The sequence below is a fragment of the Eublepharis macularius genome, chromosome 2 (assembly GCF_028583425.1).
Source record: "Eublepharis macularius isolate TG4126 chromosome 2, MPM_Emac_v1.0, whole genome shotgun sequence".
Lineage (NCBI taxonomy): Eukaryota > Metazoa > Chordata > Lepidosauria > Squamata > Eublepharidae > Eublepharis > Eublepharis macularius.
In genome coordinates this window covers 95853702-95865852 of record NC_072791.1, presented here as the reverse complement: position 1 = coordinate 95865852, position 12151 = coordinate 95853702, and the positions used below count along the sequence as shown (strand labels likewise).

Genomic DNA, 12151 nt, shown 5'->3' with positions numbered 1-12151 from the left:
CCTTTTAGGAAGGTGGAGTTTTTGTACAGCATATCCCCTTTACCCTGGGAAAAAATTCTAGAACACAAAACTGGCAATATATCCACTGTATACAAAATTTGACCCCCCCTCCATTTGTTATATATATTGGTGTTAAATCTATGCTATAAAAGACAATGCCAATAAAAGAGGAAACAATTGTATTTAAACAAAAACTCACTATAAGAGTATTCTGATTTTTATGTGGCACTGATTTTATGCAGCACTCCAACAATTCAGAATTTTTGTTTTAAGTTTTTTTTAATGAGTTCTGTATTGGAATGAGTCTGACTGCATTTTAAAATCAGCGTATGCTTGTAAAATTGACAAGTTGATAGGGAATGTCACAGCATTTCAAAACAAATATTTAATCTATTTTTGGTTAATTCACATATTTTTTAGTTATGCCATGCTTTCTATGTCTCATAAGAACAGCTACTAAAAAGATAGGTGAATTGACTTCATAAAATGGTAAATCAGATTCACTGTAACACACCACAGAATTCAAATTCAGCTTATAATTGATGCTTTAACTGCCAGAAATGGAAGAAATAACCTTAATTTCAAATGAAATCTCTCTCTCTGTATATGTGTCACACATTGTGAACTTCATCTACAACAAACTCAAAATTATGTTACAGACTGCAGATCTCTATTACGAGACTGAGCATGTAGGAAGATATGAACTATACAATAAATCTAACTGTAGAACAGTGTTAAGTTTGTTGCCTCACCTTACTTAAAGCCACACATTTAGTTACCTGACTACACACTATCCATTCTTTACAGTATTACAAGCTGGAAATACTCCTGAAGTACACAAACACTAAGCAAAAAACATACTGTTTGCATCTTTAGAATAAGCTAGGCTAGAATGATTATTTAATCATCCTGATCCAGCAATCTCTTCATGACATGGTTGTTCCGACGAGTAAATGGATTTGTTCCACACCATACCACCCAAAATGGAATGTGCTTGCACGCAAACTTTGGGTATGCAAATCTGTTCCTCCACTCAAGTTAATGGAAGCCTCAGTACTGGGGAATTCTATGGGATTAATAACAAAATTCACACATAAAAACAGTTTGCAGAACTGGATGTTCTCTGGCTTCCTCCTTCCCCAACGGCTCCCTGATGTGGGGGCTGATACAAGAAATGGAGGATATTTATTTCCATGAACTCCTGTTCATGAGAGAGTGGATTCAATCATGTGTACTCACTGTCCCATATGTGTCATCTACTCCTGTTTTGAGATGGAAGAACCAAAGAGTTGAAGATGACTTAAGAATGCATGGCAGAAGAAAGGGGCTATTGTATCATTTCTGTTTCACAGGAAGCCACTTACTATTTAGCAAAAAGCTGAACTGGCTAGGGCCGAGCAATTATATTGTCCTTGACAAGCTGAGGATTTTTTGCTTTCATAAAGAAGAGTAATAATTCCTCTGTCCCAAGTTGCTATCATCTTAATGTGGAAGTTCTGTTATCTGCCATCATCTACCCAGTAATAATCCAGTACAGAGACACAATAGTATTTCAGTGATGTTATCTGCAGGGCACATTGGTTGAACACAGAGCCTACCCCCACATACTCCACCTTGCAGAGAAACAATTGGCTCTTCTATCCTTGCTCCTTTATCATGGATAATTTTTTAATAGGAGAGATGCATTATTATTATTAGCCAGAACATGTTTGGGTGTTGATGAGGAGGATTATCTTCAATAATTGCAGAAGGAGCAGCTTTGGCAGGTGCAGTTTTTTCGCCTCTGCCTCACAAGCTGCACCTACCACATTCCATTTCCTATACAATTTTTAGAGATAAAAGTACCCCATTTTCATTTGTCTGGTCACTCTAGGGAAGGTTAAAAGGCAGATTTCATTGATTTTCTTTCCCAATCAATTCAAGCTGAATTTATGTAAAGTGAAATGTTGTACTCCGCCCTGAGCCTGCCTGGCAGGGAGGGCTAAAAATCTAATATAATAAATAATAATAAATAAATAAATTCTAATATCCAAATAATGTATATATATATTGCTGACTCTACCTGAACTGGATATATTCAGACACCCTCTTAAACAAAAAAGAAGGTTGTGGTTTATTTGTGTGTGCCTTACTTTTCAAATACCCCCCCCCCCCCATATTAAAGATGTGATATTTCAAACATGGCAAATTGCAGTAAATATTTTGTAACAAACTAAAGTTATTCTGAATGGGATCCAAAGATCCCCATACATGGAACACAGCAGAAAAGGGGAAAGTCCTGATACATACATGGTACACCGCATACAACCTTTGGATTCTGGCTTCTACTTTATAAATTAAACTGTGTTTAAATAATCAGAAAAAGAAAGCAACAGAAGTTAACTACTGCATTATTCATTTAACTTCAGTAGATTTTTAAGAATATAAAAAACTAATACTGGAATATTAGGGCCATGCATTTTTTTGCAGAAATTTAGTAGATATTTAGTATATTTATCATATTCAATGCTTAATAAATGAAAAGCAAATTTAAACTTAAAAGTGGTATAAATTCCTTAGAAAATGTTAACTGCATTTACCTTGTACTAAGACTTGCAGGTTTTGTTCCAGTAGGTGACTCCAGTCCTTCCCCTGGCTTTGAGGATTTGTCTCTGTTCATTTGCTGGAGTATGGAATTCAATTCACTAATGACATTAGCCTTTGGGCCTGAGAGAACTGGGCTTTTAACCTCTGTTACATCACCCCATAGCTTAGAGGTCCTTTGCTGTACAATTTTAGTCATGTTAGGTTGTGCGCTGATAGGAGGTGGGGGTGGAGCAGGTGGAGGAATAACAAAACTATCTACAGTTTCTTCAATTAGCGCATCCTTGTAAAGTGCATTGCTTTTGTTGATTATGGGCTTCATTTTTGGCTTAGGAGGTACTGGGGGTTTGTCCACCAGAAATGTTTGCCCATCTGCATAGACTGTACAAGTATCCAAATTCTCGCCACCTTCTGAGGACAAGGTAGAGATGCTGGACACAGTTGAGATAGTGCTGGTTGTCTCTAGGTGATGGTCACTACTGCTTCGACTGTCCACCTCTTCAATCCCAGAGTCGGCAACATTATCAAAATTTTCAGGGGGTGGTAAAAATGAAGCAGGCAAACAGTTCGAAAGACCCACTGATTTCTTACCATCTATTGAATTTGTGGATTGAAGTGGGTTAAATGAAGCAGGCGGAGTTCCATTTTTTCTCTGTTTGAGCAAGTCTGTTAGCGCAGAACCTGGAACTGAACGGTCATCAGGGATATCAAAACTGTTAGCAAATTCCAAAGGAGGTGGTAATGGCTCAGTAAAGATAAAATCTTCATCAAGATCAACTGATGCTAAAGGGGGTGGAGGGATACGAAAAGGCAAAATGATAGGATCATCTACAGAGCCAACTGCTACAATAGTCTTGCAGGGAGAGGCAGGTTGCTCTGACATGCCAGCATCATCTAGTCTACTTTCTGCTGTATCTGTATTTTGCTGTGCATCTGGAGGAGGCTGTTCAATATTCACATCAATCTCAACTCTTTCCTCTTCATTTTCAGTGGTATCATTGGGCTGGGCTGTGTCTACTGTATGAACCATGAGCAAGCCAGCTGACTTCTGTTGTGAGGTATCAACAATATTTATCAGCATATTCTTCTTTTCTTCAGGCCTCCTCTCTTTCACCATATCTATTTCATATTTGTTTTCTGTTTCCTGCCTCCTTAGTGGACCACGCGTATTTTGCCTGGCGATTGTAGCTGTTACTGGAAAAGCGGTTTCAGTATTGGACCTCATCTTTGTATCTATATAAAGAGGTTTGTTAAGGTCCGCTTTACCAGATTCTCCTTTCCCAGGAATTTGTTGGGTTTGCTCTTTCATGGCTCTATCTCTGGCAGAAAGGGCAAGGGCTAAAGGTGAATTTGGATCCAGTAATTTTCCTGTAAGTGGATGAACATAGTTATCCAAACTGGACATACCAGCATTCTGAGTTGCCAGCACATTGTTTTCTGAAGCTACTGTTGTTGGGGCAGAAGAGTTTGGCATCCTTGCATCACTTTGATTACTCAGTTCATTACTATTACAAATATTTTCAGACTCTCTAGGTGCTGGTATGGGAGATGGTGATACAAATTGCCTAAAGTTGTCTTCATTACTAAACATTCCTTCATCAGTAAACTTAGATTGTCTCATACGTGGTGTTGGAGGTGTTAGCCCAACATCTTCATCTCCAAGATCCGTGGAAAGGAAAGCTGGAGAGTTACGCCTGGCTTCTAATCTTTTCTCCCTGTCCCTTACTGCCCCAGCAATAGCTGCTGCAAATGGACTACTGACAGTTAAGTTATCTTCAGGTCTGAGCTGCCCTGGTTGTTCTGAAGACTGTGGGTCAATTTCCATGCTGCTCCCTTGGCTACTTTTCCCACTACTACTGGTAGATGGCTCTTTAACAATGATGGTTGGAATTGGAATAGAGCAAGTTTTTTCTGGGCTATCCTCAACGTTAGACTGTTTAACTAGCATTCCCTTTCGTCTTGCTGGTTTGGCAGGGACATAAACTGCTTTGTTTGCTATTTTTCCAACTTCAGAGTATGGGTTTTCTGGCATCTGACCTCTCTTGTTTCTGAAGCTTGCCTGAGTTGCGGCATTTCTGCTATATAAGTCTTCAGAATCTAGAGAATAGCGGTCCAGTTCTCTTCGGTAATATATCCCTTTGTCCCTTATTGCCGTTCCCATATTTTCAGATCTACCTGAAACAGCTACCTTTGCACCTGAATTCTGACTGAATGCAGGCTTTATTGTTCCATAGATTCTAGACACTGGAGATTTGGGGGAGTTGTAAAGTGAGGGAGAAGGAGGTGGTGGTGATGGAGGTAAAGACTGTGGTGGTGGAGGGATATCTTCAGAGGTATCTGGCATAGATAGACTTCTAGTAAATTTCAGCATGGGAGGAGCCAAAAATTGCCGTTCTTCCTCTGTTATACCTTTAAAAAAATTAGAGGCTACAATTTTAAAATACTCCTTAACATCTATTATCACTGAAGACATAGTAAACAAGGTACAACATGTACTGTTTATATGCAATCTGCACCATATGGTTTTAGAATATGTTTGTACTCATGTCTAGTTTATACTTTGACTTGTTTCTCAATGTCCCTGTGCTGCTCATGGAGAATTTTCTTTTATATATATATATACACACACATAGACAGCTGTGTTTCCTTATAAACATTAGTGATTTTCTGAAGTGCGCATAAGAGAGGGAAAGAGTAGATAAGGATATGAAGTGGGAAAGATGGAAAAAATAACTCTATTTGTGGAAAGTAATAAAAATTAAAAAATTAAAACATTTATATATAAAGAACATCAGTTGAGAGGTATCACAAAATTTTCATGCTGAAAATTATAAAAGGAGTATTAATCATAATAGAATATGGCAATACGTGGATTTTATAAATACATGTAGTATTTTCTGTTTCAAGTGGTAAAAAAACATGTACCCAGGATATCCTCCTTATATAGACAATATTTGAAATCATGGATATAGCTCACTATCTGATTTATGCTTATAATTAGACTATGCCCAAAAGGGAACTATTTAGCGAAGGATCTCCCATCTATATTCAGATATTTTTACTAGATTACTTTCTTTTAATCAAATTATATAAGGAGGATTTTTAAAAAAATCAAGTGACAAAATTTAATCAAGGCAAGGAAGAAAAGAGAAAAAAGTGTGTTTCCCTCTGAGCTTAATTGCATTTCTAGCCCGCTTTCCCTGTAAGTGGGTTCACAGCAGGTAACAATATTAGTAATATTACAATGACAAAATACATTATGAAATCAACAATACAGTACAAGATATAAAATTAAAACCAAATCCAAGCAGTAATGCGAGATGTTAATACACCTCATCAGGAATTCATTAGGATAGAGATGGCAGGCTGCAGTTGTCTCAGCTAAACTGCGGACTAAGGCCCCAGCAGAGAGGCTGACCAAGTAGCTCACCCAAACCTCAACCACTACCATAGACCTCTCCACTACCATCTCCATCTTACAGGCCTGGTAGAACTGTAACAAGTTCCGCAAGGCCCTCCTCTCAATGGAGAGGGAGTTCCACCAGGCTGGCGCTAGGGCAGAAAAGGTCCTGGCCCTGGTCAAGGCTAGGCAAACATCCTTGGGGCCAGGGACCACCAAAAGATATTGGTCTGCCAAATGGGGAACATATGGTGAGAGGTGGTCCCATAGGTATGTAGGTCCTAGTCCATTTAGGGCTTTGAATGTCATTGTCAAAACCTTAAACTTGATCCAGAATTCAATTGGTAATCAGTGCAGCTGGCCCGGGACAGGTCGTATATATGCCCAAACTGATGTCCCAGTGAGGATGCATGCTGCTGCATTCTGGACCAACTGTAACTTCCAGATCAGCCTCAAGGGCAGCCCTGCATAGAGCAAGTTACCATAGCCTAATCTGAAGATGACCATTGCTTGGATCACTGTAGCCATGTCTCGGGTTGAGAGGTAGGGAACAAGCTGCTTGATTTGCTGAAGGTAGAAAAATGCAGATCTGGCAACCGCCGTGACCTGGGCCTCCATTGACAAGAAAGCATCCAGGACCTCGCCCAGGCTTCTTAACACCAGCATAAGTGACACTGATGCCCCGTCAAGGCTGGGAGCCATACTCTCAACCCTACCGATCCATGGCTCAGATACAGGACCTCCATTTTTGTAGGGTTCAGCTTCAGTCAACTCTGCTTCAATCACCCAGTCACGGCCGCCAAAGCCCTGGCCAAAGTATATGGCACAGCATCTGGTTCCCCATCTAACAGTAGATATAACTGGGTGTCATCCACATATTAATGACACCTGGACTGAAACTCTGAGCCAGCTGGGCAAGGGTGCATTTATATGTTGAATAACATCAGGGAGAGTATTTCCCCCTGGGCATACCAGTAGGTAGTGTGGTGAATTCTGCTCCCCAAGCTCCACCCTCTGTCCCCGATTGTGGAGAAAAAAGATCAGCCACTGTAAGGCCATCTCACATACCCTACATCAGCGAGGTGGTGGGTCAACAACTTATATCGGCTATCTGCATGGTGTACCAACTGCCTAGCGCACCAGCAGCTACCCTGCTGAGCTTATTGGGGGCGGTGGCGGGATGGGCCTTGGAGCACCCTAGGTTGTTGGTCCTGGGTGACTTCAACCTCCACGTCAATGATGCTGCCTCTTCACAAACTGCGGACCTAGTGTCTTCCATGGCACCACTAGGACTTTCCCAAGTTGTTTCAGCCCCCACGCATAATGCGGGCCACACGCTGGATTTGATCTTTGGAATGGGGATTCATGTGGATCTTGATGCTATAAAAGCAGTGCCGTGGTCGGACCACTCTGTCCTGAAGGCTCATCTGGGAATACCAGCTCCCCCCTGCATAGGCGGCGAGCAAATTTATGCTCGCCCGCAGAGACTAATGGATCCAATTGGGTTCCAGAATGTGCTGCCGGATCCAATGCCCCCTGGCGGTTTGTTAGATGAGTTGGTAGAGGACTGGCATGGCCGTCTCTCTGAAGCCATTGACGAAATTGCTCCCCGTCGCCCTCTTCGCCCCCATACCAGACTAGCTCCTTGGTATATGGAGGAGCTATGATGGATGAAGCGGGAGCTGAGATGGCTTGAGTGAGGGTGGCGGCGAAGCCGTGACGAAGAAGAAATATCATCTTATAGAGCATTTATGAAGTGGCTGTGAAAGTGGCAAAGAAGGATTACTATGCCACCTCCATAGCGTCTGCAAGCTCACACCCGGCAAAATTGTTTCAAGTAGTTTGGTCCCTGGTCTCCCTCTCAGAGGGAGACCACCAAATTGATAATTCGATTATTAGCTGTGAGGCTTTTGGGAGCTTTTTTGCAGATAAAGTCTTGTCTCTCCACTGCGACCTGCCTGCCACGGTTGATATAGTAAGGGAACTGGAGACCCCTTGGCTGTCCTCTGGGCCGATCTTAGATCACTCTAGTCTGGTCTCCCAGGAGGATGTTGACAGGATTCTGCAGCGGGTGAGGCCCACTATGTGCTCCTTGGACCCTTGCCCTTCGTGGCTGATGAAAACCAGCGTGGATGGGCTGAGGGCTTCACTGGAGGCCATTATCAACTTCTCTTTGAGCTCTGGGGTTTTTCCCGGGGCATTAAAGGAAGCCGTGGTGAAGCCTTTCCTGAAAAAACCAACTTTGGACCCCATCGACCCGTCCACCTACCGCTCAGTCTCGAACCTCCCATTTCTGGGTAAGGTGATTGAACGGGCGGTGGTGGAGCAGCTGCAGGCTTTCTTGGAAGATGCATCGATCCTGGACCCATTCCAGTCTGGCTTCTGCCTGGGCCATGGGACTGAGACAGTGTTAGTCGCCCTTGCAGATGATCTCCATAGACAACTGGATCGCGGCGGGTCAGGGCTGCTGGTGTTATTGGATCTTTTGGCAGCATTTGACACGGTTGACTATGAATTGTTGACCCACCGCCTTGCTGATGTGGGGATACGAGGGACTGCCTTAAAGTGGTTTGTCTCTTTTCTCCACGGTCGGCGACAGAGGGTGGCGCTAGGGGAGAGGGTGTCTGTATGCCAACCATTGGTATGCAGCGTCCCCCAGGGGGCAATTCTCTCCCCATTGTTGTTCAATCTGTATATGCACCCCCTCACCCAGCTGGCATGGAGTTTTGGACTGGGTTGCCACCAGTACGCTGATGACACCCAGTTGTATCTGTTGTTGGACGGCTGGCCTGACTTGGCTCCAGAACCCCTGATTAGAGCTTTGGATGTCCTGTCTGGTTGGGTGAAGCAGAGCAGACTGAAGTTAAATCCCACGAAGACGGAGGTCCTGTACTTAGGTCATGGGACGTTGGAGGGGGGGATCCAGCTTCTGGCCTTCAATGGCACACCATTTGTACCCGTTTCGCTGGTTAGAAGCCTTGGCGTGATGCTGGATTTCTCTTTATCAATGGAGGACCAGGTCGCGGCAATTGCCCGGTCTGCTTTTTTCCATCTTCGGCAGGCTGGGAAGCTTGCTCCCTATCTCTCGATCTGTGACCTGGAAACAGTGATCCATGCAACGGTCATCTACAGATTGGATTACTGTAACTCGCTCTACGCAGGGCTTCCCTTGAGTCTGACCTGAAAATTACAATGAGTCTAGAATGCTGCTGCCTGTGTCTTGATGGGTGTGCCTTTCAGGACGCATGTAACTCCAGTTCTGCAGCAGCTACACTGGCTTCCCATGGAGTTCCGGATCAGGTTCAAGGTTTTGGTATTAACCTATGAAGCCCTAAACGGACTGGGACCATCATACCACCTCTTCTCATATACTCCCCAGAGGGTACTGAGATCAGCCGGTAAGCACCTACTGGTGATCCCTGGCCCCAGGGAGGCTCGATTGGCCTCAACCAGGGCCAGGGCCTTTTTGGTCCTGGCCCCGACCTGGTGGAACTCTCTGTCTGAGGACACCTGAGCCCGCCAAGATCTTGACTCCTTCAGGCGGGTCTGTAAGACGGAGATGTTCCACCAGGCGTATGATTGAGCCATCAGGGTTTCCACCAAATGAGCCTTTCTCCCAGTCTCCTCTATGTCTGTAGGGGGTATTGACCATCTAATCCCCATATATGAGTGACCACACATGGTTAAGCCGCACCTCCACCTCCATCAGATGTTATATGGTTTTTATATGGTGAGCAGGTGTTTTATTAGAAAGCTGTATTAATTTATTGTGATTTTATCTCGTATATTTTATCTTCTGTTGTAACCCGCCCTGAGCCCGCTAGCGGGGAGGGCAGGATATAAATATAATAAATAATAATAATAGTTGACTGTGTTGAATGCTGCCATGAGATCTAAAAACAGTAGCAGTGCTGACCCACCCTGATCCAGATGTCTACGAAGATCATCCATTAGGGCAACCAGTGCCATCTCCATCCTATGTTCTGGGCGAAAACTGGAATGGAATGGATACAGGATGGAGGCATCCTCCAGGAATACTTGCAATATAGCCACTTTGGTGTAGTGGTTAAGAGCGACAGGACTCTAATCTGGAGAACTGGGTTTGATTCCCCACTCCTCCACTTGAAGCCAGCTGGGTGACCTTGGGTCAGTCACAGCTCTCCAGAGCTCTCTCAGCCCCACCCACCTCACAAGGTGATTGTTGTGGGGATAATAAATAACATAGTTTGTAAACTGCTCTGAATAGGTATTAAGTTGTCCTAAAGAGCGATATATAAATCAAACATTATTATTATTAATTGTTCTGCCATCACCTGCTCAATCACCTTACCCAGGAATGGGAGGTTCGATACTGGGCAATAACTGGACGAGGTGGTGGGGTCCAAGGATGTTTTTTCAGGAGAGGCCTTACTACTGCCTCCCAGTGATAAATTAACAATGGCCTCCAACAGGGGTTTCACCAACCATGATGGACAGGGGTCCAGGTGGTAAGTGGCAGGTCTCACAGCCTGCAGGACCCTGTCAATGTCTTTCAGGGTGGGTTAACTTAAGTGATTTAAAACGAGCCCAGAAGATGGCTAAGGGGGTCTCCAGTTCCATCATTGTATCAACTGTGGCTGGAAGGTCACAACAAAGGGATAGGATCATATCCAAAAAAATAGCTCCCCAAAACCTCACAGCTAATAACCAAATTGATAATTTGGTGATCTCCCTATGAAAGGGAGACTAAGGATTGAACTTTTTGAAATAATTGTGCTGAGTGTCTAAGCTCCTGTTCATCCCATCGTAGCTCCTCAGTATACTAGGGAGCCAGTCTAGTATGGGAATGGAGAGGGCAACGGGGGGGGGGGGGAATTTCGTCAATGGTTTTGGAGAGACGGACATTCCAATCTTCCACCAGCACATCCAGCAAGTTGCCAGGGGGGCATTGGATCCTGTAGAGCATTTTAGAAACCAATTGGATCCCTTAGTTTCCATGGGCGAGCATAAATCAGCTCGCCGCCTCTGGAGGGGGAGACGGCACACCCAGGAGAGTCTTCAGGACAAAGTGGTCAGACGATAGCACCACATCAATCATGTCTAGGTCCACATGAATCTCAATCCTGAAGATCAAGTCCAGCGTATGGTCCGCTTGATGTGTGGGAGCTGATACAAACTGAGAGAGTCCCAGTGCTGCCATGGAAGACAGGTCCACAGCCTGTACAGAGGCGGCAGAAGCTTGAGCTTCTGCATTGCAATCAGATCTAATTAAAAGGTTTTATTAAATTTATTTTCTTCAGAGCATACGTAGTTTTGTAGAAAAAAACCTTTCATCAAACAAAGTATTATTTAGTTAATTTTGCTATTTATTGTACTGTCAAGCTGCTTATCATATGAGCAAATACATTTAACATAATGTGGATCAATAGTAACAGCATATAGTATATAGAAGTGGGGAACTTGCAAGATCTTACTTGGGGCATCTCATATTTCCCTATATCTCTTCCCCACTTTCTCTTCCTTAGCAGCTGCCTAGGATTACCACTTTGAGTTTGGAAATTCCTGGAGATTTGGTGATGGAGCCTGAGGAGGGCAGAGTTTGGGGAGAGAGGGATCTTAATGGGCTGTAGTAATATAGAGGCCACCTCCCCCTCCCCACTGCCACCTGAGCATAAAATGAAGATGCTAAGCAGTGCTCAGCATAGAAGCAACTGTTGAAATGCATCATCTGCCACCCCCTGCAACCAGCAGTTCCATGCCTGGAAGCCTGAGCCCCTGCCTTGTACCTTCTCTCCCCTAGATTGCGGGGGGAAATGATGTCATTTTCTGGTGCCGTGGGGGAGCGCAGTAAGTACATTTTGGCCCCAGGGCCCCTGGCACTCCTACTCACTACCCACACTAATTGGTTTGGCCTGGTAGTAGCTATTGTTTAACTTGGCCTGGCCCAGCCCAGCCCAGCCCAGCAGCTGCCACTGTGCAATGGGCCTGATCTCTGCACTGCCTGGCCTAGCACCAGTCACAATACAGCAAAGCCAGACTTTTCCTGGGGTTGTGGGATTGTAAGCAAACAATGGTTTGCTTCTGCTAAGTGAAAACTGCAGAGGAAGTGAAGACACTGGAGGAAGACTCCTTTGGTTTCCTCAATTTGTGTTTGTTTAATAGCAATTTGTTGTAGACAATTTGAACTTG

At 43.9% G+C, this 12151-nt stretch overlaps 1 protein-coding gene across 3 annotated transcripts in view; it reads right to left on the bottom strand.

Moving 5' to 3' along the window:
- SHANK2 (SH3 and multiple ankyrin repeat domains 2) overlaps positions 1–12151 on the bottom strand; it is an 829172-nt gene that overhangs the window by 33951 nt on the left and 783070 nt on the right. For all 3 annotated transcript variants that reach the window (XM_054971067.1, XM_054971065.1, XM_054971068.1), the window contains one exon: positions 2580–4992. In XM_054971067.1, the coding sequence (XP_054827042.1) occupies positions 2580–4992 (2413 nt within the window). The remainder of the gene's footprint in view (positions 1–2579; positions 4993–12151) is intronic.